Source organism: Macaca mulatta, chromosome X, assembly GCF_049350105.2.
Source record: "Macaca mulatta isolate MMU2019108-1 chromosome X, T2T-MMU8v2.0, whole genome shotgun sequence".
Taxonomy (NCBI): Eukaryota; Metazoa; Chordata; class Mammalia; order Primates; family Cercopithecidae; genus Macaca; species Macaca mulatta.
In genome coordinates this window covers 159,722,303-159,746,204 of record NC_133426.1, presented here as the reverse complement: position 1 = coordinate 159,746,204, position 23,902 = coordinate 159,722,303, and the positions used below count along the sequence as shown (strand labels likewise).

General features: G+C 61.4%; 1 protein-coding gene across 3 annotated transcripts; it reads right to left on the bottom strand.

Moving 5' to 3' along the window:
• Nucleotides 1-278: 278 nt before the first annotated feature.
• Nucleotides 279-14,728, bottom strand: BGN (biglycan). Of its 3 annotated transcripts, none has more exons than XM_077988806.1 (8): nt 14,595-14,728; nt 4,879-5,172; nt 4,523-4,685; nt 3,800-4,013; nt 3,235-3,345; nt 2,951-3,044; nt 2,689-2,827; nt 279-1,623 (listed from the first exon to the last, which is right to left on the bottom strand). In XM_077988806.1, the coding sequence occupies exons 3-8, from the start codon at nt 4,661-4,663 to the stop codon at nt 1,426-1,428; spliced, it is 897 nt and encodes a 298-aa protein (XP_077844932.1). In that variant the 5' UTR covers nt 4,664-4,685; nt 4,879-5,172; nt 14,595-14,728; the 3' UTR covers nt 279-1,425. The 3 variants fall into 3 exon arrangements, with proteins under 3 accessions (XP_077844932.1, XP_077844931.1, XP_014983991.1); XM_077988805.1 differs by having other exon boundaries at nt 4,902-5,172; XM_015128505.3 differs by having other exon boundaries at nt 4,523-4,635; nt 4,924-5,172.
• Between the last annotated feature and the right edge of the window lie 9,174 nt (nt 14,729-23,902).

Here is a 23,902-nt window from a genome sequence, read left to right as displayed (position 1 = left end):
GCAGGCCGGGTCCCGCTTAGATTTCCAGGCTCTAGCCCGGTGCCTGCAGTCGGTGTGCTCTTGGCAAACGCTCCACGCTGAGAGGGCAGGTGCCATTCAGGCCTGTTTGGATTCTGGAGCCCGGTCTCAGGACAGCTGGGACCATGAGTGTCTAGGAGGGAGGGGAAAGGGGCTAGCCCAGATCTGAGGATGACGGGGCCCCTCTTCTGAGGGCGAGGAGCCCAAGGGCCGGGAGGGGCATGGAGAGGCCAGGCCGCCACAGGAGCAGTGCATGGAGCTGTGTTGCACAGTGTTTCTTTAATGGAAAGACAGCCACCGACCTCAGAAGCAGCCCCTCCTTGCGCTGAACCAGAAGGAAAGGGGAGACCTAGCCGCCAGTGGCGGTGAGGGGGTTCCATGAAAAACGGTGTCTGGGACTCTGGCGGAATGTGGGGCCTCTCCTCTCTTTGGGGCAGAAGGGCCAGGGCCTGACAGGCCTAAGGCTTCCCTCCTTGATGGTGTCATCTGGGCAGGATGCTGGGCCTCCAACTTCCAGCCTCCTCTGGGACTGTACAGGTTTGGGGGCAAGGCCTGAGCAGGGCAGGCTGAGGAGGCCGCTGTCCCTGGGGTTTCGTGGGCAGGGGCTGGGTGCAGGCCAGACAGACAGAAAGCAGACCCAGCTCAAGGCAGAAGGCCAGAGGGTGTGGAGAGAAAGGGACAGGCAAAGCCAGGTTTGGAGAGATGGAGGGGACAGGCCACTAAGCTCAGAAGTGAGAAAGGTCTGAGGAAGCACAAGACACACACACACACACACACACACACACACACACACACACAGAGAGAGAGAGAGAGAGAGAGAGAGAGGAGAAGGAAGGGGAAAGAACAGAAGGGAGGACTGGTCGAAGGGCCAGTGGAGCAAGGGGGCTGGGAAGGACAGGCCATGAACTTGCAAGGGGGCTGAGGGAAGCTGCGGCAGTGGGGAGAGTTGAAAGGTTGGAAATGCATGAGGAGGAGGAACAGAACATGTGTGTCTGGACAGGTGCAGCAGCCCTGGCAGAGTTCACTGTCCCCATTCTTATGGAGCACCTCCTGGCTGCTGACCCAGGAACTATTCTCCTAGGACTGGAGCCTTGGACACTTGAGTTTGGGAGTGAATGAGAAAAAAGCTTCATGGGGTGCCTCTGGGTGGCTATGGTGGGAGAGCAGGGGCAGCTCTGAGGCGGAGGGAGCATGTGATAGGGGCCAGACCTTGCGCCCACCTGCACCCTTGGGAGCCAGGGAGAGGCTGTGATGGGGCGGCGAGCTGGGGTCGGGGACCTGAGGTGGGGGGCTGGGTTGGACGCAGCTGGGTCCTGGCTTAGCTTCCTGGCTCTGCCTCCCCATCAGGATGGCTGGCTGTGTTCCCCAGAGACCCCCACCGAGGCCCCGTGGTGGCTGCAGCTGCCTCTACTTTTTGTAGTTGCCAAACTGGATGGCCAGGCGGTCAGTGACGCAGCGGAAAGTGGCCGGCTGCACCTCCCAGTAGGGCACAGGGTTGTTGAAGAGGCTGATGCCGTTGTAGTAGGCCCGCTTCACCCCGAAGCCCACGGGACAGAAGTCGTTGACACCCACTTTGGTGATGTTGTTGGAGTGCAGATAGACCACCTGAAGGTAGACGGGCTGCGTCACTGCAGGCCTCCCTCCCTCCATGCCAAGCCCACTGCCCCCAGGAAGCATTTTGCTGTTACCTCTGCACCCTACTTCAAGGGCCACACCAGAGGCTCCCTGTTGTTGGGAGGAGCAAACCAAGGCATGGGCGTGTTCTTTGTGTGGGTGTCAGCCAGGATTAAGGCACTGGATGTGACCAGGGACCAGGATGAGGGTCTCAGGTGGGGCAGGTTGAGGACATGTGGGGGTGGGGCTGGGGTAGAGGTGTGTTTGGTGGTGTGAGGTGAAGGAAGGGCGGCCTGACCCTCGGGGGAGCACCCTCACACTCCATGGGGCATGAGAGGAGAAAGAGCCCTTGGGGTGCCCCCCTCTTTCTTCCAGTCATCAGAGGAGCTCGCCCTCTAGCAGCCCCTCCAACTCTCTGGAGCCACTGTCTTGCTGTCTTGGAGAGGAGCAGAGGAGGGCAGGCAAGGCGCCTGCTGGGTTGGGCTGGGAGCCCAGTGCTAGTGAACATGACAATGGCCACTAGAGGGCGCTCTCAGCCCATCATGGGCATGGCCTGCGTGGTGCTGGCTCACAGCTGGTGCGGATGGGGGTGCTCCAAACACTTGTGGATGGAGCAGGGCTGGGCAAGACCAAGATCACCACCCATTTGGTTGGGGGCCAGGCCAGTGATGGAAGCTCCCGACAGAATCCCAGGCAAGACTGTGCTCCCCCTCTTCAGCCTACTTCCTGTCCTGGGCTGTCGCTGTCTTGGCACGGATCAGTACACCCCCACACCCACAGTTTCTTGACTCCCTGGACTCTGCCACATCTTTCTGGTGTCCGACCCACCTGGAGACCCTCAGGTCCAAGATCTACCGGGCTGCCTTGCTCTGTATCTACCATGGAGCCCCTGCTCCCTGCCTCCTCAGCACCAGCTGGGAGCATCAAGACCGCTCCCTTGCAGATGCCCAGAGTTGGCCGGGAAGGAAGGCCAAGGGGCTGAGGGACTGCTTGGGGACATGCACGCTTCCCCCAGCCCAGCCTTAGGGAACCTGGCTATGCACGCCCAGCTCTCACCTGGAGGAGCTTGAGGTCTGGGAGCCCCGAGGGCACCCTGGCCAGCTTGTTGTTGTCCAAGTGGAGCTCCCGGAGGGTTGGCAGGAAGCTCAGGCTCCCGTTCTCGATCATCCGGATCTGGTTGTGGCCCAGGCCCAGCCTGTGAGTGGGAGAATGACAGGGACTCAAAGGCTGGAGAGAAGGATGGTGGGCTGGGCGCGAGGGGCCACACAGCACTGAGGGACTCTGGCATCACCCTCGGGCAGTGCCGGGCTGGCCTCACCTGTACAGCTTGGAGTAGCGGAGCAGGTCCTCCAGTTCGATAGCCTGGATTTTGTTGTGGTCCAAGTGGAGTTCATTCAGGGTCTCAGGGAGGTCTGCCAGGAGAAGAGGGCACAGGGGAGAATGCAGGTGCTGAGGGCAGGGGCCCTAGCTCTGCCCCAGGTGGCGGGAGGGGACTGTTGAGCCTTTCCCTGAGTCGACCGGGCCTATCCAGAGCCCCCACCCTGGCCATCTGTGCCGTTGGGGGTGAGGTAGGCAGGCGCGCAGGAAGAGTGGGTTTCCTACCTTTGGGGATGCCAGTCAACTTGGCCTCTGAGATGCGCAGGTAGTTGAGCTTCAGGCCATCGAAGGCTCCAGGTTCAAAGCCACTGTTCTCCAGTGGGTTCCCGCCCATCTCTAGGTGAGAGACCTCATTAGCCTGGGAGCCTGGTGGTCCCTGCACAGCCCTGGGTCCTGTCATTTCCGGGCTAGTGTGGCGAGCCCTGCTAACTGCCGGCTGCTCCCATCTCCTGAAAGCAGTTCTGCTAATTTACCGGGCTAATTGTAAACTCCTAGCTGTTCAGGACTGCTAGTCCCAGGACTGCTAGCTCCCCAGGGGCAGCAAGACGAAAGGGAGGAGTGCCAGAGATGCAGACAGGGCTCCCAGAAGCCACCCGGCCCCTGTGGCCCAGTCTTCTCTTTAGCCATGGTGATCGCCTGCATAGAGGATTTGCCAAGAAATTCATGGATTATCTTTTGACTGTTCTCACCATACTGTTTCTTGAACCGAGCCTCTAAAGGTGTCCCTTGGTCTCCCTTCCCCATGCCCCGAGACAAGGCTCTGGAATGTTCTGGGAGGCTTTCAGCTCACCGATGCAGTTCATGTTCCGGAGCCCACTGAACACTCCCTTGGGCACCTTGCGGATGCGGTTGTCGTGGATGCGGAGCTCCACCAGGGAGCTGGGCAGGTTGGGCGGGATCTCCACCAGGTGGTTCTTGGAGATGTAGAGCTTCTGCAGCTTCCGTAGGGGGCTGAAGGCCTTCTCGTGGATCTTGGAGATCTTGTTGTTCACCAGGACGAGGGCCTGAAGCAGGGCGGAAGGAGGAGCTGAAGGCTCGGACTCCCTGCCCCACCCGCCCCTCCCTCCTGCCTTCCTGTGCCTCCCCAGTCCACTGGGCCTCGAGGAGGTCAGTCCGTGCTTGTGAGCAGAGTGCGGGGCAGGAGGCAGCACCCAGGCCCAGCCCTGAGCCTCAGCAGTGCCACCACTGCCTTGCCGCTCCAAGCCTCAGTTTCCTCACGCACACACTGGCTACAATGAAATCCGTTCTCCTCTGTTGCTGGGAGGAATGGATGTGATGAAACGTTTTCAGTCACGAAGGGAGCCGAGCTGAGTGATCCAGTCCTGCAGCTGCGGTTGCTCAAACCCACATGGGTGAGCTGCAAGCCCGGGAGCTCCCATCACGGCTGGCTCCAGGCTTCACCCTGAAGCCCACGGGTCCCCGAGCTCCTCTCATACCCACATGTCCATGCACATGCACCCACCCGGACCCCTGCCCCCTGCTGTAGGCCTGCTGGTTCCTCCCAGCTCCTTACATAGAGGTGTTGGAGACCCTTGAAATCATCCTTGCGGAGCTCAGAGATGTCGTTGTTCTGCAGGTCCAGCAGTGTGGTATCAGGCGAGATCTCTTTGGGCACAGACTTCAGACCTAGGGGCCCCACGACCACCAGCAACATGAACTTGGAGCCATCCAGCCGACTAGCCCCACCGCAGGGAGGCCCAGGGACACACGCACGCGACACCGACGGGCACACGGGGATGCCACCACAAGTGGGTGCAAACTGCACAGCTCACAGCCAGATGGCTGGACCCCTCCTACACTCACATCATGCTCGCCACCAGCCCACAGGACCGGCATGTGCCTCCCTCAGAAGGGGCTCTCAAGCTGCACCTGTGCCTCCTTGCATGCCCCACTCCCCATCACTCAAGGACAAACCCAGATCGGAGCACTGAACCACCCGCAGGTGGCAGTGGCAGCCAAAAGGACACATGGCGCTGTAGGTGGGTGTGACAGAGTCCGGGTCCAGGACGCCCGAGGTGTCGGCGCCCGAAGCTTCCTCATCATTCATCATGAACGGCCCATCGTCCAGGGTGAAGTCCCAGAAGCCCCTCTGCTCAAAGGGCAGGGCCTGGCTCAGGGCCAGCAGAGACGCGAGGAGCCACAGGGGCCACATGGCGGATGGGCCTGGGGGAAGAGGCAGGGGGATCCTCAGCACCAGTACCCGCCCATCTTCCCCATGCCAGGGGCTAGTGTTCCGTGAGTGCAGTGGCACTGCGTTCCCATCCCTCACCAGGGACGGCCAGACCCTGGGGCGGGAGGCGGAGAGGGCGGAGTGTGGGCAGAGGGCTCCAGGCAGGAAGGGAGTGGATGCTGCTGGCAAGGAGGGAGCCCCTTCCACTCCACTCCCCTCACCCCTTCCACTACCCCCCTCCCCATCCCGGACAGGACTTGGCTTAATCAGGCGATGAAATGTCTCCTCATTAGCAAGTCTGCAGGCCCCCACGCCTCTGAGTCTGCCAGAAGCCTGCTTTAGGGCAGGGGCATCCGTGAGGCTGCGTGGAGGAGGTGGAGGAAGAATCTTAACCATTGGCCCTCAAGGGCTTTGAAGAATTCACTTTTTGGGACGCCACTATGGCCTCCTACCCGGGCCAATCCTTCCTTTGAGTTCTGGGCTCAGGGCAGCGTGGATGAAGTTAGTTGAGTTTGGCAACTCTGAGTTGCTTCCTACCTCCTGAGCCCCCCTTCCACCCTGCCCACGTTTCTCAGAGACCCTCTAAGGCCAAGGCAGGGAGGCAGGGTGGAGAAAGAGGGGGTGTCCTTTGAGGCCATGAGCAAGGTTGGCTGAGGCAGCACTGAGTGGAGACCCCAGAGGTGGAGGCCATGACACCCCCAACACTGCCCCTGGGCCTTGGCTTCCTCCTCTGGACCACTCGCCCCAGCCCCCCTGCCCCACACACACACTGCCTTGGCTCAAACAGCCCTGGAGCTCCTAGATGTGCTCCTACCCTTCCTCCCTGCCCACAGCCTCGGCAGCTCAGAGAGGCCCCCCAGGGGAGCAGGCTGCCGCCAGGGTGGCAGGGCAGGGTCAGGCTTGCCTGAGGCCCCCCAAGCCGAGGCGGCGGGTGGGAGTGGAGGGGAAGCAGCCCTGCCTGAGCCTGCCACCAGCACCCACCTCTGCTTGCCTCCTTCCTCCTCATCAGACACGGTCTCCCGTCCAGAGGCAGCTGGGAATGTGCCCTACAAGAAGAGGCTGGAGCCCTGCCTCTCCTACCACTCCATCCACCCTGACTGCCTGGCAAAGGTCCAGGTCTCACCCCAGCCTCACCTTCCCCATCTGTTAAGTGGGAATAAACATGCCTGCCCTGCTCGCCACCCAGCCTGGGGTGGCCCTCGGTGCATCTGGAGACGGGGAGCCCAGCTGGGCAGCAAGGGCCTCTGGTAGACCTGAAGCAGTCGCACGCCCAGGAGACCCTCACTTAGGGCCAGTACTAGCTGGGGAGGGGCAGTCTGGGGCTCCAACAGGGCCAGGTGAGCCCCCTAAGCCCAGCTGCTGGTTGCAGGGGTCTAAGGAGGCCGTGGGGAGGTGGGGGCTCTGCCCCCTAGGCCAGCACTCTCTGAGCAGCCCCGCCCTGCCCGATGCTTCCCCAGTTGACCTGGGGGCTGGGTTGGCTGCTGGGGGCTGCTGCTTTGGGGTCCTTGCTGCCAGCGGACCGGGGGCCTGAGGCCACTTCGGGGCCAGGTTGGGTCTGAGCACAAGCACTGTGCCTCCAGTTCCATCAGTCCCAGGAGAGGGTTGGGATGGAGGCCTGTCCTGTCGTCCCCTTGCAGCTCCTCGGGCGCTCCAGGGAGCATCTGCTGGCATGCGTCCCCTCTGCACTGGCATCCCCTCTAGAAGCCGCCCATGCCCCCTCCCACACCCGTGGACAGAGGGGCCTGTGGTGAGGCTGTGGCTATAGCAGCTGCCAGGCCAGTGGTGTGGCCTTTCTGCAACTGGCCCCAGAGCCCTCTTGAGCCCATAGGCCCCGGGCCGTACTGCAAAGTAGGAGTCAGAGCCCAAGGCTTAGCTCAGCTTCCCCCTCATGTGGAGCTGGACTTTATGCTGACCCCTGGAGTCACCAGGAGGCCCCTGCTGGGGCAGCACCCAGTCTCCCTCATTCTTTTGAGCCTTGAGACCCCACAATTGCAACCCAGGGCCTGCCAGCCCCAGGCCGGCCTGGCAGGACCTAGGGGAACCCCCCGGAGGGTCTTGGCCCCCAAGTAGGGAGAAGGCTCAACACTCACCTACCTGGATGGCGTTTCCCTTCCTCCGGGACAGGGCAGGGCAGGGCCTCTGATGCCTGCTGCCACTGCGGGACCCTCTCCCAGTGCCACTGGACACCCGAGGGCAGGAGGAGGAGGAGGAGGAGGAGCAGCAGCAGCAGCAGCAGTGGGAGAGAACAGGAAGGGCAGGATGGAAGCAGGAGAGCAAGATGGAGTGGGGGAGGGAGGAGACTGCCCTGCCCCTCCCTACCGATGCCCCTGCCAAAGCCGCTACCTCCCAGGGAGAGTGAGTCAGGGCTGGAACGCCCCACCAGAGCCCTGGAAAGCTCCAGGGTGGGCAGTCCACCTGGACAGGTGGGGTTGGGGTGGTCTGGCTGGGCCTAGGGGAGGCTGTGGGGAGGGGCTGGGGAAGGCTGAGGGGACAGAGGACCATCTGACCATGGCCAGCTTGGAGCCCCCAGGACCCACTCATTGGCCTGGAGGAGGACTCTACAGGGACTCCTGCCCCGGGGCCAGGGGTCTCCCCAGCAGCTGGGACTTCCCTGCAGGCACTCCTGTTAGGTAATCGGGCCCTCCACCAAGGGAGGGGGCACAGGCGCAGGGCAGTCAGTCACGGCAAGACTGGTCATCGGGGTCTCAGGTGGGTTCCCGGGACCAGCTGTGGGGCAACAAGGACTCTGAAGGCAGGCTGCCTGACATAGTAGGATGTCTGGGGGGTCTCCAAGAGACTGAAAAAGGGGCAAGGGAAAGAGGTTCCCTCGGAGCGGGGAGGGAGGTTGAGTGCTGGGAGGCCCATACACTCGGGCCCCGTGACAGAGGCAGAAGGACAAGGTTTGGCTGGTTTTCTATGGCTCATGGCTGTGACCAAGCAGTGGGCAGGCTGGAGGAGTGGGGGCCGGGCAGGCTTCCCGGCACATCCCTCATTTCCCCTCAAAGAACTGGCACAAAACTGAGACCTCTCCCAAGGAAGGGACAGGCTCTGTGTCTGAGCCCACAGGAGGCAGCAAGGGGCCCATAAAGCCAGAGGGAGCCAGGGGAGCCTGGGGGGAAGGATCCCCTGGAGCTGGCACGATGAATATTCCCATTTTATGGACACAAAAGCTAAGGCTGAGAGAGAGGCTCTCACTTCCCCCAAATCACTCAGCCTGACTTGGAACTCAGCTTTGGCGCTTCTAGGCCCTGAGCTCTCAGCTGTGCTCCTCAGCCACAGGGGCTCCAGCCATGTCTCTGGGCCTGTGAGAGCCTGAATGCCTGAGACTGGGGGTGGCAGTTTGGAGGTTCTGGAGATGGATGGGCTCAGCTGTTCTCCCAAAGCCTGGCCCCTGCCTTCTCCCCACCACCTCACACCGAGCCCCTCCCTCCTGCCAGAATATGCACACACACGTACACACATACACACACATACACACAGATGCACACATACACATACACACTCGTATACACACACACATGTGCACACACACATGCACACACCTACACAAAACACACATGTACACACATCCACACACATCCACATACAGGCACACATCCACACACATACATGCACAGACACATGCACACTCCTATACACACATGTACACACACATATACATGCACAAACCTAGACACACACATGCATACCCATGTATACACATTCACATACACATACGTATACACATATAAACACACATACACAGATGCACACATACACATACACTCATGCACACACCTATACACATACATGCACATGTACACACACATGCACACATACACATATGCACACATACACACTTATACACACGTACACACATGCATACATGCACACATACACACATGCACACATACACCCATATACACATACACATATGTAAACACATACATGCACACATCTATACACACATGCATACACATTCACATATACATATGTATGCATACATACATACATACATACACGTATATCCACACAGAGGTAAGGCAGGTGACGCCCCCAGCCCAGGAAGCAGGAATACCCCATAGTCAGATCCTGAGAGACCCACAGCAAGTCCCTCCAGTACTCAACTCTCCACCACCACAACTGAGGCCTCTGGGCCTCAGTTTCCCTTCATTGGCCTCCCTGGATGTGTCCTCAGGGACTTCAGGGAGGGTTTCAAGCCCCATCAAAGTGTGCCCTGAGCTCCCTGGATGCCACCTCTTTAGAGCAAAGGACGGGAGCGGCAATGGCATGAGCCCCAGGTTGGGCGACCGCAGGTGTGAGTGAGGGAGGAGGCTGGGCTTCCTGGAGCCTCCGCCACCACCCCAATAGGGCCCTCCTTGTCTGCCCCTCTGAAAGCCAGCGCAGTCCTCTGCACTGGATTGCTCGAGGTCACAGCCAAACAAGATGCGTTGGCAGCCTCTGAGAGCATGGAGGGTCCGTGCCAGGCATTCAGGCCAGGCCAAGGGCGGCGGGAGCAGGACTTGAGGTCTGGCGGGCCCTGGGAGCTCGCCTGCAGACGGTGTGGCTCACAGCTGCCAAGTGGCAGACGCCGGACGCTGTCTCCGCAGCCTCAGCTCTGGGCGTCTGCCCCCCTGAGCAACCCGACCTGAACTCTGACACACGTGCCATCTTGCACGCAGCCCTGCAGGGTCCCCGGGACTGTGCCCTTCCTCCCTCCCCTCTGGCCGCCAAAGCCTTTTGGGCCCAGTTTCAATCAGCAGCCAGTTGCTTGTGCCCCGACTGACACCTGGCCTGCCCCCACCACTCTCCCAGGCCCCAGTCCACCAGTCCCTCCCCACTGATGGCTCCAGCCTGCACTTGGGCATCAACCAGAGAGGGGATGTGTAACCTCCATGGCCTTGCCAAAGCCTGCTGTGTGCGTTCATCTGTGGGAATGGCTGCCTGAGGGGCTGGGGGCTGGAGTGGGGAGGGGTGGACCTTGTGCACCCCAGCCACATTCCAAGCCCCTGCCATTGCCCCAGCATGCCCTTCAGGCAGCCACGCTTGGGTGTCTGCTCGCCTCGCAGCCACGTGTGGAGGGGCTGGGAAACCCCGGCTCATCTGCTGCTCAAATCCTTTCCAGAGGTTTTCTGGCAGGGTGGGGACAAGGGTGGAGTTCTCCCTTGATGTGCCCAGCCACTTCCCACATCTCTGTGCCAGCCCTTTGCAACCTGTGGTGCCCATGTCGAGGTCCAGCCTGTCCCCACAGTCGGCGGAGTGCAGGACTCAGCCCTTCCTGTTGTGTGCTCCTGGTCCTCTGCATGCGGACTACTGCGGCCCGCCCCCTCCCCCCACTCCCTGAAGAGATTCTGGGCCTCCTGCTAGAGTCTCCAAGGGAAAGGGAGGATGCTGTCATCTCTCAGAGGCAGAGCAGGGGACTCATGTGATTTCTTTACTTAGCCCCCTGCCGTCCCCCGTTGACTATAAGAAGGAAGCGATACTCTTAAGACTTGATGAAGGGGTAAACTGAGGCTCAGGGAGTTGGCCCCAAACTCTTGCCCAAGGCCACACAGTGAGGAAACAGCAGAGCTGGTACTGCACACACTGTCTGTCTGTCCATCTGTGTCCTTGCCCACTGCAGACAATGCCACAGGCCCCAAAGCTGGCAGGCCTCACACTTTCGGGGCTGTGCAGGGAGCTCCCCTGGAAGCATGGCCCTTCTCTCTGGATGCCACCGTCAGTAGCTCCCCAAGGCCCACAGATCCAGAAGGCCCTCCTCAGCCCCAACACAGCCAGCAGGGCAGCCCCTACCCAGCCTCTCACCTCTGCCTCTGTCTGCAGGGGCGTCTCCTGGAAAAGCCATCTTCTCCCCAGGCGAGCACTTCAGGGCCCCAGGGAAGATGCTCCCGGCCTGCTCCCCAGACCCTGGGGCCCTGCCTCCCTCCCTCCCTGGTACAGGCCCACCAAGGCCAGGAGGGGAGAGGAGGGTTTCCTGCAGCCCCTCCCTGCCGCAACCCGCTTTCTGCCAGGGGCTCAGGTTGGGCTGGGATTAGCCTCCTTCAGCCAGCCAGTGTGGCCCACAGGCTGCTTAGCCTCAGGCTCCTAGGGCTGCTGGGCTCCCATGGGTGTGTGTATCCTTGCATGAGGGCAGCCTCCAAGACCCATGGGATGGCAGTCAAGACCAAGCAGGGACTCAGACTTCCAGAGGATAAAAGTCACACTGGCTTCCCAGACTTCCCCTGTCTCCATGGACAGGGCTGCCTTCTAATCTTGTGGCCACCCACGTCTGCCCACTATGCTCCCCTTGGCCCATTTGAACACCTCAGGGACCAAACAGGACTGGGATGCCCAGCAGAGGCAAGTTCAAGAGGCCCACGGAGTCTGTTGGGTCCCTGGTCTTCCAGCTCATCTCAGGCCAGTGTTTAAGTGGAGCTCAGGCTTAAGATGCAGTGGACCGGGAGAGTTCCATGCGAGAAGGCTGGCTAGAGCCCCAGGCCCCTAAGCCTCAGAAGTGAGCCCCATGGGAATGGGCAGCAGCTTCACCAGGCCTGCCAGGGAGCCGGGACCTGCCTCGGGCTGGCTGGGATCGGAGCTGCGCAGGTGGGAAGCTGGGAGGGGGAGGGTTCTGCAGTCCTTGGAAGAGCCAAGGCTGGCGGCCCCTCCATAGCCACCCCAGAGCCCCAGAGGCTGTTCTGACCCAGAGCCATGATGGGGCGGGAGAAGAAGGCAAATGGCAGAGGAGGCAGCTGGGGTGGTTTCCAGGAGTCTAGAGTCCCAGAAGGGACTTCTGGCTGTGGGCTCCAGGTCGGGGAGGGGACCTTCCGGCCTGGAAGGGGACCTGGGGAAGGAGGAATGAAGCACAGCTCCCACCCCTCCAGAAGAGGTGGCCCCAGGCCTTCCCCAGGGAACCCTGGGAAGCTGGTTCTTTCTGGAAGGCCATGGGTCCTGGAGGCCACTTAGGCCAGGCTGGCCTCAGGCCAGGAGGACCGAGCCACGCGCCCTCCCCACAGCGCAGTCCCTCTGCACGCCCCCCTGAACTGGTCCCTCTAAGACTTGCAGAAAGGGCTCTGAGTGGCCGAGCTGTGGCCCCTGCTCTCCCAGCCCAGCATCTGAGCAGAAGAGGATAGGTGCTGGGGCACCGACCGCCCCAGGCCCCGGCCGGCAGGATCCCAGGTTGGGCTGCCTTCTGAGGGAGCCGGTGCCCACCCAGCGGCCTGCAGCCCAAGGCAGGGTGCCCTGGGAAAGCCACCATCACCCCCAGCCCCTCGGTGTGAGCAAGACCCCCTGCTGGTGTGTCCCCACCCACCAGTGCGGTTCCCATGCCTGTCGGGGGCTTGGTGGTGGGCCTGGACGCTAGGGGAGCAACGTGGGGCAGGGACCAAGCTCTCCCACCCACAGATGAGTGGGAGGAGGTCGTGGTGGGCATGGGAAGACCTTTCCAACAATCAGGGGTGTTGGGGGGTGAGCAAGGCAGGGGAGGGGCCCTGGCAGGTGGGGCGCCAGGGACCCCAGGGCTGGGGCTAGGCCTGTGGGTGGGGCGTGTGCTGGGGATTCTGTGGGCCGAAGATGGTTGGGGTGGGCCCGGGAAGCACGGGAGACGACAGAGCGGGAGGTCCCCATCCCACCTCTACACAGGGTGGCAAGGACTCAGAAGCCCTTGCTGAAGGCTCTGAGTGCTAACTGTCAAGTGTGAACTCATTACAAACCCCTCCTCTGGGGACTTGGCGCTGTCAGTGGAAGGGACACGCTATAGCTTTGTTTGAGTGACTCTGGAATGTTGCTAAAGACAGGAAACTCATTCTTGCCTTGGAAACACTCCCCTTCCTTTCCCAGACTCCCCATCTATGCGGTGGTAGGGTTAATGCCCACTGCCACCTGGGTCCTTGGGGCTTGAAGGTGGGCCAGGGAGGCCAGGGCTGCCACCCACAGCTGGCCAGCTTGCCATGGGAGCCCTCTGCGCTCCCTGGCTCACAACCTGCTCCCACCACCCAGCCCTGGTGGCTTGGAGGCTGCCCCGCATATTCCTTTCAATACACCCACATGGGCTTGCCCTCAAAGGCTCACTATGCTGGCCCACAGTGGCCATACATGGACATGTTCCGCACCAAGACACCCCTGCTCATATACCAGCTCTCCTGGGGTGCGGCTGGCACAGGCAGCTGGGTGTCACCAGGAGGTGCTCACCTGCACCCCTGGGCGCTGGTCCCCGGGAGCCTTTCTGGCACGGGGGTGGGGGTGCTGAGCATCTCCAGCTTGTCTCAGTTCCAATTAGTTGCTATAGGGCAGAGAGCTGGCAGGACAGGGAGGGGCAAGAGCACAGAAACAGGAGCCCCTGAGGATGGGACCTGAGCAGTCTGGCGGCCAGGACAGCAGAAGAGAGACCTGCCTACCAAGACAGACCACTGGAGACTGATGTGTCCTGTGCCCTGCAGGTCCCTCGGTCCCCTGCTCTGCTCAGCAGGCGCTCAGGCACCCGGCCCCGCCCATGGGGCAGTGAGGGGGCGCTCCCCTCCCTGGACCTTCCAGAGCACTCTCTCTCCTGGGTCCCTTGGCAGGCCCCTCTGGGACCCCAAGCCAGGTCCGCCCTGGGGAATATGGCACAGTTGCCTGATTTTCTCTCCTTCCCTTCCCCATCCATTCTGAGTCCCAGTCCAAGGGGGTCCTGGAAAACAGACAGGGCTGAGCCACCCAGGCAGCCCCAGTCAGGGCCCTTGCAGCCAGGGCTCCCAGGACCCATACTTCTCACAGAGGAAGTACAGGCAGGGCATTAACCTGGGGGTGAGTAAGGAATATCTGGGCAGGGTGCCTGGGGCAGGCCTGGGAAACCAAGTCTCTCAGCCCATGCTAAGGACTGGCCTCAGGCAGTGCAGCGGAGGACTGCTCCTGGGTGCTGAGCTCAGTGGGTGCTGGGCAGTCCTCCCTGACCCGACCCAACCCGGGCCAGGTGCCAAGCCCTGGAGCAAGGAGGCGCCTGGGCAGAGCAAGGCTGAGGGAGTGGAGCATGCGCCTGGGACTTGCAATGATGAAACATGGCCGTTGGCAAAGCTGGGGTGCCAGTCACCCAGCCACGCTCTAGGGTGGCAGCCAAGAAGACGGACCCCAAGTGGGAGGCAGAGAGACAAGAGCTGGATGAAGCAGAGCAAGGTCAGAAGGGAGAGGGAGAGGAAGGGGTGAGGGAAAGGTGCCTGGAAGGTGGTGAGACGAGGCAGAAGCCTGACAGGGACCAAGGGGACCGCAGGGTGGCGATGAAGGGGCATGGATCAGCAGCCTACAGAGAGCACTGGGGAAATCTGTGGACACCCTCGGGGCACTGGGGACAGCAGGACCAGGGCTTGGGATAGCGGAGGCAGCAGAGCCAGAGGCATCTCTGGGTTGCTGAGGGGGCAGCTTGAGGCCAGCAAGGGGACAGTGCGGACAGCGCAGGGCAGGAGTGGGCCTGGCTCAGGAGCCCTACCTGGAGAGGGGAGGCACCAGGCTCAGGCTGGCTAGTTGGCGGGCTGGGGTGGTGGGCCGTCCGCACGTCTGTCTGTCCGGTCTGTCCGGTGGACCGAAAGCAGCTACTCACTCCTGGGCAGTTTGTGGAGAGAGGGAGACAGAGGCGGCGGGAGGGAGGCTAAAGGCTGGGCAGGCGGGCCGACGGGGAGGGGACAGCGGGGAGAGGGCGGGGAGGGAGGAAAAAAGGGAGGGGGCTGGTGGGGCGGAGAGGGCGGGCGGGCAGGAGGGGGCAGGCTTCCCGGCCCCCCTGGCAGCTTCAAAGGGAGCAATTTTCTTGTAGACGGCTGGACTAGCTGAGCCCCCGCCCCCTCGCCCCCTCGCCCCCACCACCTCCCCATCCTCCTTCCCCCGCCTGGGGCAGACAGCAAAGGAACGGACACACTCACACTCACTCAAACAAGGACCCAGAGAGTCAAACTTTCCACTGCCCAGATGGGGACACTGAGGTGCTGGCTGGCATCTCGCCAGGTAGAGGAAAGCGAGATGGAAGAAAGACGAGGGGGAGGCGGCCTTGGGCTGCTAGGCCCGTGAGTGGCCCCTGGAATTTGGTCCTGAGCCTGCTGGGAACCTGCTTGGGCCTAAGCAAGGAGGTGGTTTCTCCAGGATCAGAGAGGTAGCTGTTGTGGATTTCTGGAATGACTTCATGTAGGCTCCTGGCCCCTGTACCCTCCCTTCCACCCCAGGCTTTCTTCCCTTAAAAACAGGGCCCAATCCGTCTGGTGGTGGCAGGATGGGGCAAGGGGCTCCCTAGCTTGCCTGCCGTGAGCTGATTCAGAGACGAAGGATCCAGCGAGTCAGTCTTCTTGCTTAATCTCTGCAGGTCCCCACAGAGAACCACTCTGTGGGTGGCCACTTCCTCTGGGCTCAACCCTGTGCCGGTCACTTATGGGGGTAACCAGGTTACCCCACCAAGTCTCAGCCACTTCCTGAGGGCCCAAATGAGTCCAGCTCCTCCAGTGTCTAGAGCCCAGGTCCTTAGTACGACACTGCTCCCTTGTCCCATAGTGTCCCCTTCTTCCCTCAGCAAGAGCAGCTCCTGAGACCGAAGGGTAAGGGTTTAGATGGAGCGAGAAACTAAGATCTCCAATAGAACTAGGGGCCAGGAGTGCAGAAGACCCAAAGAGAAAATTGCATATTGAGAGAAAAAGCTCGAAGGGGTCGAGAGGGAGAGAGGGGTGGCTAGAGAGAGGCGGCATCCAATGAAAAGAGGACAATGTCGAGGGCTGAGGGTCTTCACCCCCCTGGCAGTGCCATTACTCAGCTGGGGGTTGGGGTCTGGGAGGTCCCAAGCCAGGGAGGATGCTCCCAGGAGAGCTCTACCTGGGGGCATGGCAGGGCCCAGAACCTCTTCCTGTTCACCAGCGGCAGCTCAGGGCCTGGCCAGGACCTGGGACACATGGCACCTTGACCAAACTGTGGTACCTGCCTGCAAGAAGCTTCTAGGCGGGGCCAGGGAGAAGAGAGACGTGGAAAACCAGGGGCCAGGCTGGTAACCCTGGTTGCCTCTTGATTTCGTGGTTGGAATGAGGAGATTGGAGACAACGTACGCCCTTTCCAGACAAAGGGGCTGGCTTGGTTTCCGGCAGGTTTGTGTGTTTTACCTTTTGCCCAGCCTCAGCGTCCAACTCACTCACAGCGGCCTGGTCTCATCTTTGTCCCGCCCTCTTTCCCTCCCCCACTGCCAACTCATTCATGGAGAAATATGTCGGTAGAAAGCGGGACAGGCAGCGAAGCCTGACTAGCAGTCTGGGTGGAGAGAGAAGCATTTGGAAACATTCCGCTCAGTGACAGCAGCCAGTCGCAAAAGGCCGCAGAACCTTTGGTTCCATTCATTTGAAATGTCCACAAAAGGCTCATCTGTGGGGACAAAAAGCGGATTTGTGGGCAGTGGGTGCTAGGGGATGATAGCTAAAGGTATGGGTTTTCTTTTTTGAGATAATGAAAATGTTCTACAATCCACTGAGTGATGGTTGCACAGTTCTGTGAACAGACCAAATAAAAACCCTTGCCTTGTACATGCTTAATGAGCAAATCGTGTGGTAAGCACAGTCACTCTCAGTCAATCCGTTTCAGAACAATGGAGAAATCCACTCAAGGCATGCCTGCTGCCCAAGGTGCTGGTACCCAGTCCCTTCCTGCACTGCTTGAGGACTGAGAACCCAGGAGCTGTCACTCAGGGCCTCAGCCTCTAGGAGACCCATTGGGGGTGAAACAGCTCTGAATACCTTGGGGGCGTAGGGCCATGCACAGTGCCAGAGGCTCAGGAGGGCTACCTGGAGGAGGTGACCTGCAGCAGACCAGTAGGGAAGAGGGATGTTGCCGGTGGAAGGAAGAGCACACGTGCGGGGGGTGTGGGGAGACACAGCCCTGCACCAACCTCACCCTCAGGTTTCAGCCAGGCATATTCCTGGAGGGGGCTTGGAAGTGGCGATGAGGCGACACCCTGCTTGGGGGAGACACATAATGCATGCATCTTGCAGCTCTTACCTGAAGTTGGGGGCTGCTTCTGGGGGCAATACTCATATAAATACGGTCCTTGTGCCTGGAAGGTTTTGTGTCTGTGGTTTGCAGTCTGCAATAAGCCATAACTGCATGCCCGGCCCAGGGCCCACTGAGTCACTCGGCCTGGGCCTCTAATTTGGGGGCCACTCCCAGACCAGCCAGGCAGTATCTTAGTCTTAGGGCCTCCCCCTTCTGTTCCCCCTCCCACTCCCCCCTCCTCAGGCCTGGGCTCTCTCTGCAGCGCAGAAGCAACTTTGATCCCAGCTGAAGTGCTCTAGGAACAGCGCTTCCTTGCTGGCGAGCAGAGTGGGCAGTCGGGCAGCCTTCTGCCCTTCTGGCCTCTCAGGGCTGGGAGGAGGCAGGGGGAGGCAGGGGGAAGCAGGGGGAGGGCAGGCACCGGGGGCACAAGGCAGGAAGGAAGAGCAGGCATTTCCTGAGGCCCCCAGGGCACCTGGGGAGGAGGCAGACACACAGCTGTCTTAGCTCCCCAGGAACCAGCGGCAGACAGGGCACAGGAGGTGGGGGAAGTAGAACCTGGCCCCTTCCAGCATGGCCTGTATGTGACCCTGGGATGCCACTGCACAGGCCCCCCAGGCCCTAGCTGGGATGCTTCCCCCAAAAGGCTGTAGAGGGCCGGAAGGTCCTGCTGGCACCAGTTTTGCCTTGCATCTCAGCCCGGGAGACCCCTTCTCCTGCTGGATGGAGCTGAGAGCTCAGTTCTCTCCACCTGACAAGGAGCCCGCCCCCCTCAGCTGCGTGGGGAGGGCAGCCCTGGGCAACCTGCTCAGGCTTCCAGGGAAAGCTGTCTTGCTCTGGCAGTTGCCCCTGCAAGGGGCCCCAGGCCATACTGTGGTCTCCCTGCTCTGAGCCTAACTCTCGTCTAGCCCTCATCAGGCAGCTGCCACCCCAGCCTGCCCAGGGCAGAGCCCAGGACAGGTGCTGGAAGGTAGCAGGTGGGGCGGCAGCTACGGGATGGAAGGATGGGACAAGGGCATGTCTGAGGGAGGGAGAGGGCCATGGAGGAAGGGGGCTGGGAGGAGGGGAGGCAGGGCGCAGGGATCTGAGCCAACTGCCATCTCCTTGGCCAGTGTGGGAAGAGGACCTGCAGTCAGCTGCAGCCTGTCCCCCACAGCTGGCTCGCAGCTGTTTGTGTCCTGTCTTCAAAGCTACAGCAGGGAGGCCCAGGAGAGAAGCGGGGTGGGGGTGCCCAGAGGGCAGGCTGTGAGCCCTCTGGTCCCATTTGGGCATGAAATGCTGGCGGATGGTGTGAGTCCTAGAGGGCAGAGCCTAGGAACCTGGGAGGCGGTCTCTTATGCAGGGCCCCCTACAGAGGTGGGCTGCTTGTTTCGTGATTCTCCAGGGTCTGCCCTGCTCCCCAAGTGTGTCCAGCGGGCCCTCTTCTCTGTGGGTGGCTGCTTCTCGAATCCTTCTGCCTGGACATGAACTCCCCCGCCCTTCCAACCTGATGGTGTGAACAGAAGGGCCCATGCCTGTCTTGGGAATGGGACAGAGAGACAGAGGGAGAGCCGAGAGAGCTGGGATAGAGAGCTGCAGTGGGCGAGGCAGACGGGCAGCATTCCCATCCCCTGGACCATTAGCAAGACCCTCAAGAAGCAAGGAGGTGAGGAGGTGACAAGTGCTATGCACCCATACAAGACTGGGGGGCAGAGAGAGCTTCTAGAGGAGGAGACAGTGCCCTGAGGCCGCCTCTCAGTCACTGGGGAGTAGCTCTTGCAGAGCCTCAGCCTCCAGGACAAATTCCCATCCAGAGACCTGTCACTCACACATCGAGGTTACCTCTTGAGCAAGTGACCCTGCCCAGAGCGGCCCCAAGTTTATGGCCTTGAGTGGGCCTCACTCCCAGCCTGCGGGCTTCGTCCATTCCCAGTGTTGGCACCCTCGGGGGCAGACACCAGTGGGCAGCCCCACCACCACTCAAGGGTCTCTGGATGACCTGCAGCCTCGAAGTGACATGAAGCGGACGCTCAGCGGGGCCCTCTGGGTTCAGAGGGTGGGGCAGTCATGGAGGAGGCTTGTGTCAACTTGCCCTGGATCAGCCGAGCTGGTGCTGAGTGAGCGGAGCCTCCACTATATGGAAGCTTCCCAGTGCTGGATGGCGGAGGTGTGGCTGGTGAAAGCTGGCACTCTCCATGCCAGGAGCTTTTTTTGACCTTCCCCTGAGGACATAATCACACAGCATCTCTCCCCTCTGGGCCACCAGGGCTGTAATTTCAGGGCCTGAATGGGGGCTCCAGGGAGGCCCAGCCTGGGTCTAGCTATCTTTAGAGAGGCATAGTCTGGGGCGTGGCCAGAGGATGGAAGATGGGTTGCCTTGGAAGCCGAAGCCTGGGAGCCAGAGGCCAGGGGCACTCTAGGACCCCTGTGGTCTTCCCTCAGGGAGGCCAAAGCCCAGGAGCAGCACCGGGAGGCTCTGGCGGGAGTGGGGAGGGGCTGGGCCGGGTCCTGAACCCTGACTTCAGCTTGGAGCAATCTTTGGCCCAGATGCTCAGAAGATGGGGTGGGATAGCACTTGGCCTGAGGGCCAGACAGCTTAGCATCTCCCCGTGTGGCCATGGTGGCAGCTATTATGGGGGTAGGGGGTGGACGGTGGCACAGTAGGTGAGATGCTTGTGTTAGACCGGAGGGAAGGCTCAGAACAGAATGTGGAGAAGGCGAGATGCGGGTCCGTGGGGGGCCAGTGAGGGGCAGTTGGAGAAGAATTTGGAGGCTGATGGGCAGTTTTCTGGGACTGCAGCTGGCAGAGGCGGTGCAGAGGTGCAAGGTCCCACCCAGGTCTCAGGCCGGAGACACAGGCCCAGCCCCAGGCAGGGCATGGCTCCCCGCCCCCATTCTCCACCCCTCTGAATTGTGAGCTGTCCCCACTGTCCTTACCCTCAGTCCCACCCCATCACCTCAGCATCCCCATCACCATCTGAGGACTGATGAGCGCCTCCCTTCTGACCCCAGTCACACCTACCCTGTTGCCATCACTGCTGCAGTTGTCACTGCAATGTCCCCTCAGATGCCCAGCACTTTGGGGTCACCGATTGGGCTGCGCCCACTGCTGTACCCTCAGATGGAGCCAGCAGCTACCCCGAAGAGGAGCACAGTAACCACAGCGAAGGTGGGAGTGAGTGGTTGTTGGAGGGTGGCCCGTGCTGAAGGAGGGGCAGGTGTAGGGCCACGGCTGGGCTGCCCTTGCTCTTGGGTTGGGGCTCTGTCTAGAAATTCCCTTCCGGTGGCAACTAGATTCTGACCAGCCTTCCCACAGCCCCAGGGAGTGAAGCCCCCAGCCCTGAGCTCCTGGCCCTCTGGGGGATCCCCTGGGCTGAAAACAGCACCCTTGTCCCAGTCATGAGGGGGAAATAAAGGCCCAGTCCCTTTGCCCCATCTCGGAGTGCAGGTTGGCTGAGGCCTGGCTGGGCCTGTAGGGTCGGCTGCAGCCCAGCTTCTCCCTTGGCCAGGTGATGACCCCAAGAGCCTGCAGGTACATTTCCCGAATGCGAGTCCCCTGCCTCACCAGTCGGGAAGGTCATAGGAGGATTAGCTCCCACCCAGGCTCTGAGAAGTGGAATTAACCACCTGTCGGTGGCCCGTCCGGCCCCTGCCTTCTTGCAGCTGAGGGGCCCCTCCCCTTCTCCTCCCCACTTGCCTCATCTGTTGGGCAGTAGTGGGAAGCGGGCAGGAGATGTTGGGGGGCTCACCCAGCCTGCACTTCCTGTGCCTCTCAGGCCTGACCTCCGGGACTGTGAGAAGGTGGGGGCTGCAGGATGACCTGAGCAAGAGGCGCAGGGACTGGGGTGGCCAGGCGGGGAGGAAGGGTCATGAGAGCTGGGAGAGTGGGGCCAGCGCCTCGAGGTCTGCTGACCTCTGACCCAGCCCAAACAGGAAGTGCCATATCTGCGGGGCCAGCTGGAGGAGAAAGAATGCCGGGATGAGTCCAAAGCAAACAGCCCGCAGCTTCCCAGGCCTCTCCCGCCCCCGCCACAGTCTGGCGCTTTCTCCACTGAGAACTCAGGGGTGGGGGCAGGGGTAGGGGGAATCAGCCACGGAATGGGAGCAAGGCGAGAGTCAGTTCCCAGGCCCTGGTCCTAGGCAGATCTGATGGCGGGGCAAGGTCCTTGCAGCGGACACCCTGTGCCCTTCCTCCTCTGCTCCACCCACATCCAGCAGCCCGGAGGCAGAGGAGAAGGAGAGGGGCGGCCCCGCCAGGGTGGAGGAAGGCCGGGGAATAGGAAGGTCATGCCCAGATCGAGATGGGGGTGCTGAGGTGCTGGGGTGGGATAGCGAGGGCCGGAGAGGCATGCCGGAGGCTCACAAGTTAGAGGGACAGAGGACAGGGACACAGCCATGCGCTCCTTGCAGCTGGGCTATGTCTCTGCTGGGCCCTCTCCTGCAGCATCCTCCATGCCTGTCGCCTGGCTGTCTCTGTGAGCCCCACCTCAGGGCAGTGGCTGTCGTGCTCCCTGCTGGTTGTGACCCCTTGTCCCTATCCCTTCCTGACACAGGGCTTGGTGGCCTAGATAGCTGTGGAGGCTGCCCCAGGAACCCCATCCGGTTCCCAGGGACCCCCTCACTCAGGCAGGCCAATGGGGCAATGGCCTCAGTGGCCTTCGAGGGCTCCACAGACCCAGTGTCTCCACTGGCATATCTGGCCAGTCTGTCTTCAGGGCTCGGCAGGGCTGTTGTCACTTCCCAGGGACTCCTGGCACATGGGGAGGTCAGCATGGAGGGCTGGCCTTGCTCAGGCAGACAGTCGGAAACTGGCCAGGGGTGGTCCCTGCCCAGTGCTCAGGGCGGGGCTTGGCTTTGCACAGACCACGTGTTCACTCCCCACCCTTCCCTGGCACCAAGTCAGATGGGGCACAGCCTGGTCTCACAGCGAGCCAGACATACATCCCTGGGCAAGTTACTCATCTGTGAGCTGGGGGTGGGTCCCTGGGGACCTATCTTGCAGGTGGGTGTGCATGTTGGGGGCAGGGATGAGGGTTCTGGGACCAGGAATGGGGGGGAGGTGTCAAGGGAGAGGCAAAGCGGCTTCCCGAGAGGTGCCACTGTGCAGGGCTCACCAGCCCCTGCCTCAGGCCTCAGTGCAGGTGTGGGTGGCTCTAGGACCAATAGCAGGTGCCCTGAACCTCCACACCCTCCTGCTCTGCCAGTCAAGCCCACCTCTTTGGGTCTAGGCCCAGGACAGGGATACTTCTTGGATGAGAGGGATCGGGGGCAGATGCTGCCCCAAGCAAGGTGGGGAGACTGGCTCCTTGATGGCCTGAGGCCAAGCAAGGACTTCAGGACCCTGGTGAGGCAGGGTGGGGGTGGGGAGGCTCCCAGAGAAGCCATGGGACCCAAGCCCTCTGAATCCCTTTGCTGACAGTCTTAGGTGCGGTCCAGGAACTGCATGGACATGGGAGAGCCAGGATATGCAGTGTAGCTCCTGGAGGGAGGGAGGCTGGCTGGTGAGCCTGCCCAAGCTGCATTTATTATGTTCAAGTACAAACCAGTGCCACCTTTTGCCCCTGGGCCACTTGCTAAGTGAAGGGGCCTCACCAGTCAATGTGGAGTGGGTGCACTGGAAGCAGTTGGGTCTTCTAGACCTTTCTCTCAGGGGTGCAATGGCTAAGCACGGCTCGGCCTGCCCCTCCACCCCCTCGAGAATCAGAGTGTGTGCTGGAGGAAGGCAGCAGGCAGGACTAGGAGCCCTCCTCCTCCCCCCGCTGGGGCTGGAGGACCACGCTGTGATAGGCTCGGATGCAGGAGAAGGCAGTGGGTGGGATGCGGCGCTGGTCAGTGAGGTTGTTCTCCAGGTGTATGGAGATGAGGTTGGAGTCCTGGGCCATGTGCATGTCACAGATGGAATTCAAGGGCACTTGTCTGCAAGGGAGGGGTAGGGCACAGCAGGGGAGAGAAGACCCCGGAAAGAAGGGGTAGGCATCATTCAAGAAAAGACAGAGACCCCTGCTCTAAGAGAAGCAGTAAGACCAAACCACAGAATCAGAACTGTGGAGGAGTGATGGCGGGCTTCAGAGACCACTGTGGCCTCCTGGCCCCCTCCCAACTCGAGGCTCAGTGCCAGGTCCCCAGCCCCAGCCCTTGTCACTCCGGGCTGGAGCCCTGCCAGCATCTGGCTGCCAGCTGCCCTTGGCTTTCCAGGCCTGCCAGCCACTGGGCACAGCCTCCATCATGGCAACCAAGACGGGTGGATGGCTGGATTGGGGGAGGGTGGATGAGCCCCGACTCCTGCCTTTGGCCTCTACAGCCTGCGGGTAAGGAGCCCAAAGGCCAGCCTGTCCTAGCCCAGCCGGAAGGCAGGGCCTCCTGGCCTCAGGGTACCTCTTCCTCTGTGTGCTGGCAGGAGTGCGGGGGTGGGGACGGCTGCAGGTGTGGGGACGGGGAGGGGGGCCCTACCTGATCCTGTTGTGACTCAGGCCCAGCACCTGCAGTCCCTTGAGGCCCAGGAGGCCGTGTGGGATGGTCTGCAGCTGGTTATGATCCAGGAGCAGCTCTGCCAGTGAGGCGTGCAGGCCCAGGAAGGACACACTGGATACCGTCAGCCTGCAGCCTATTGTGGGGCAGGTGCAGGAACTCTAGGCCTGGCTTCATGTGCGCGAACACTTAGCCAGGGATGCGCTCGATGTGGTTGTGATGCAGCATCAGGCGCCTCAGGCCCCGTGGCAGGAAGGAGGGCATGTGCACCAGACGGTTGTAGGACAGGTCTCCAGCTTCCTGTGGGGCGGGGCACACAGGGGCAGAGGGAGCTGACAGCTG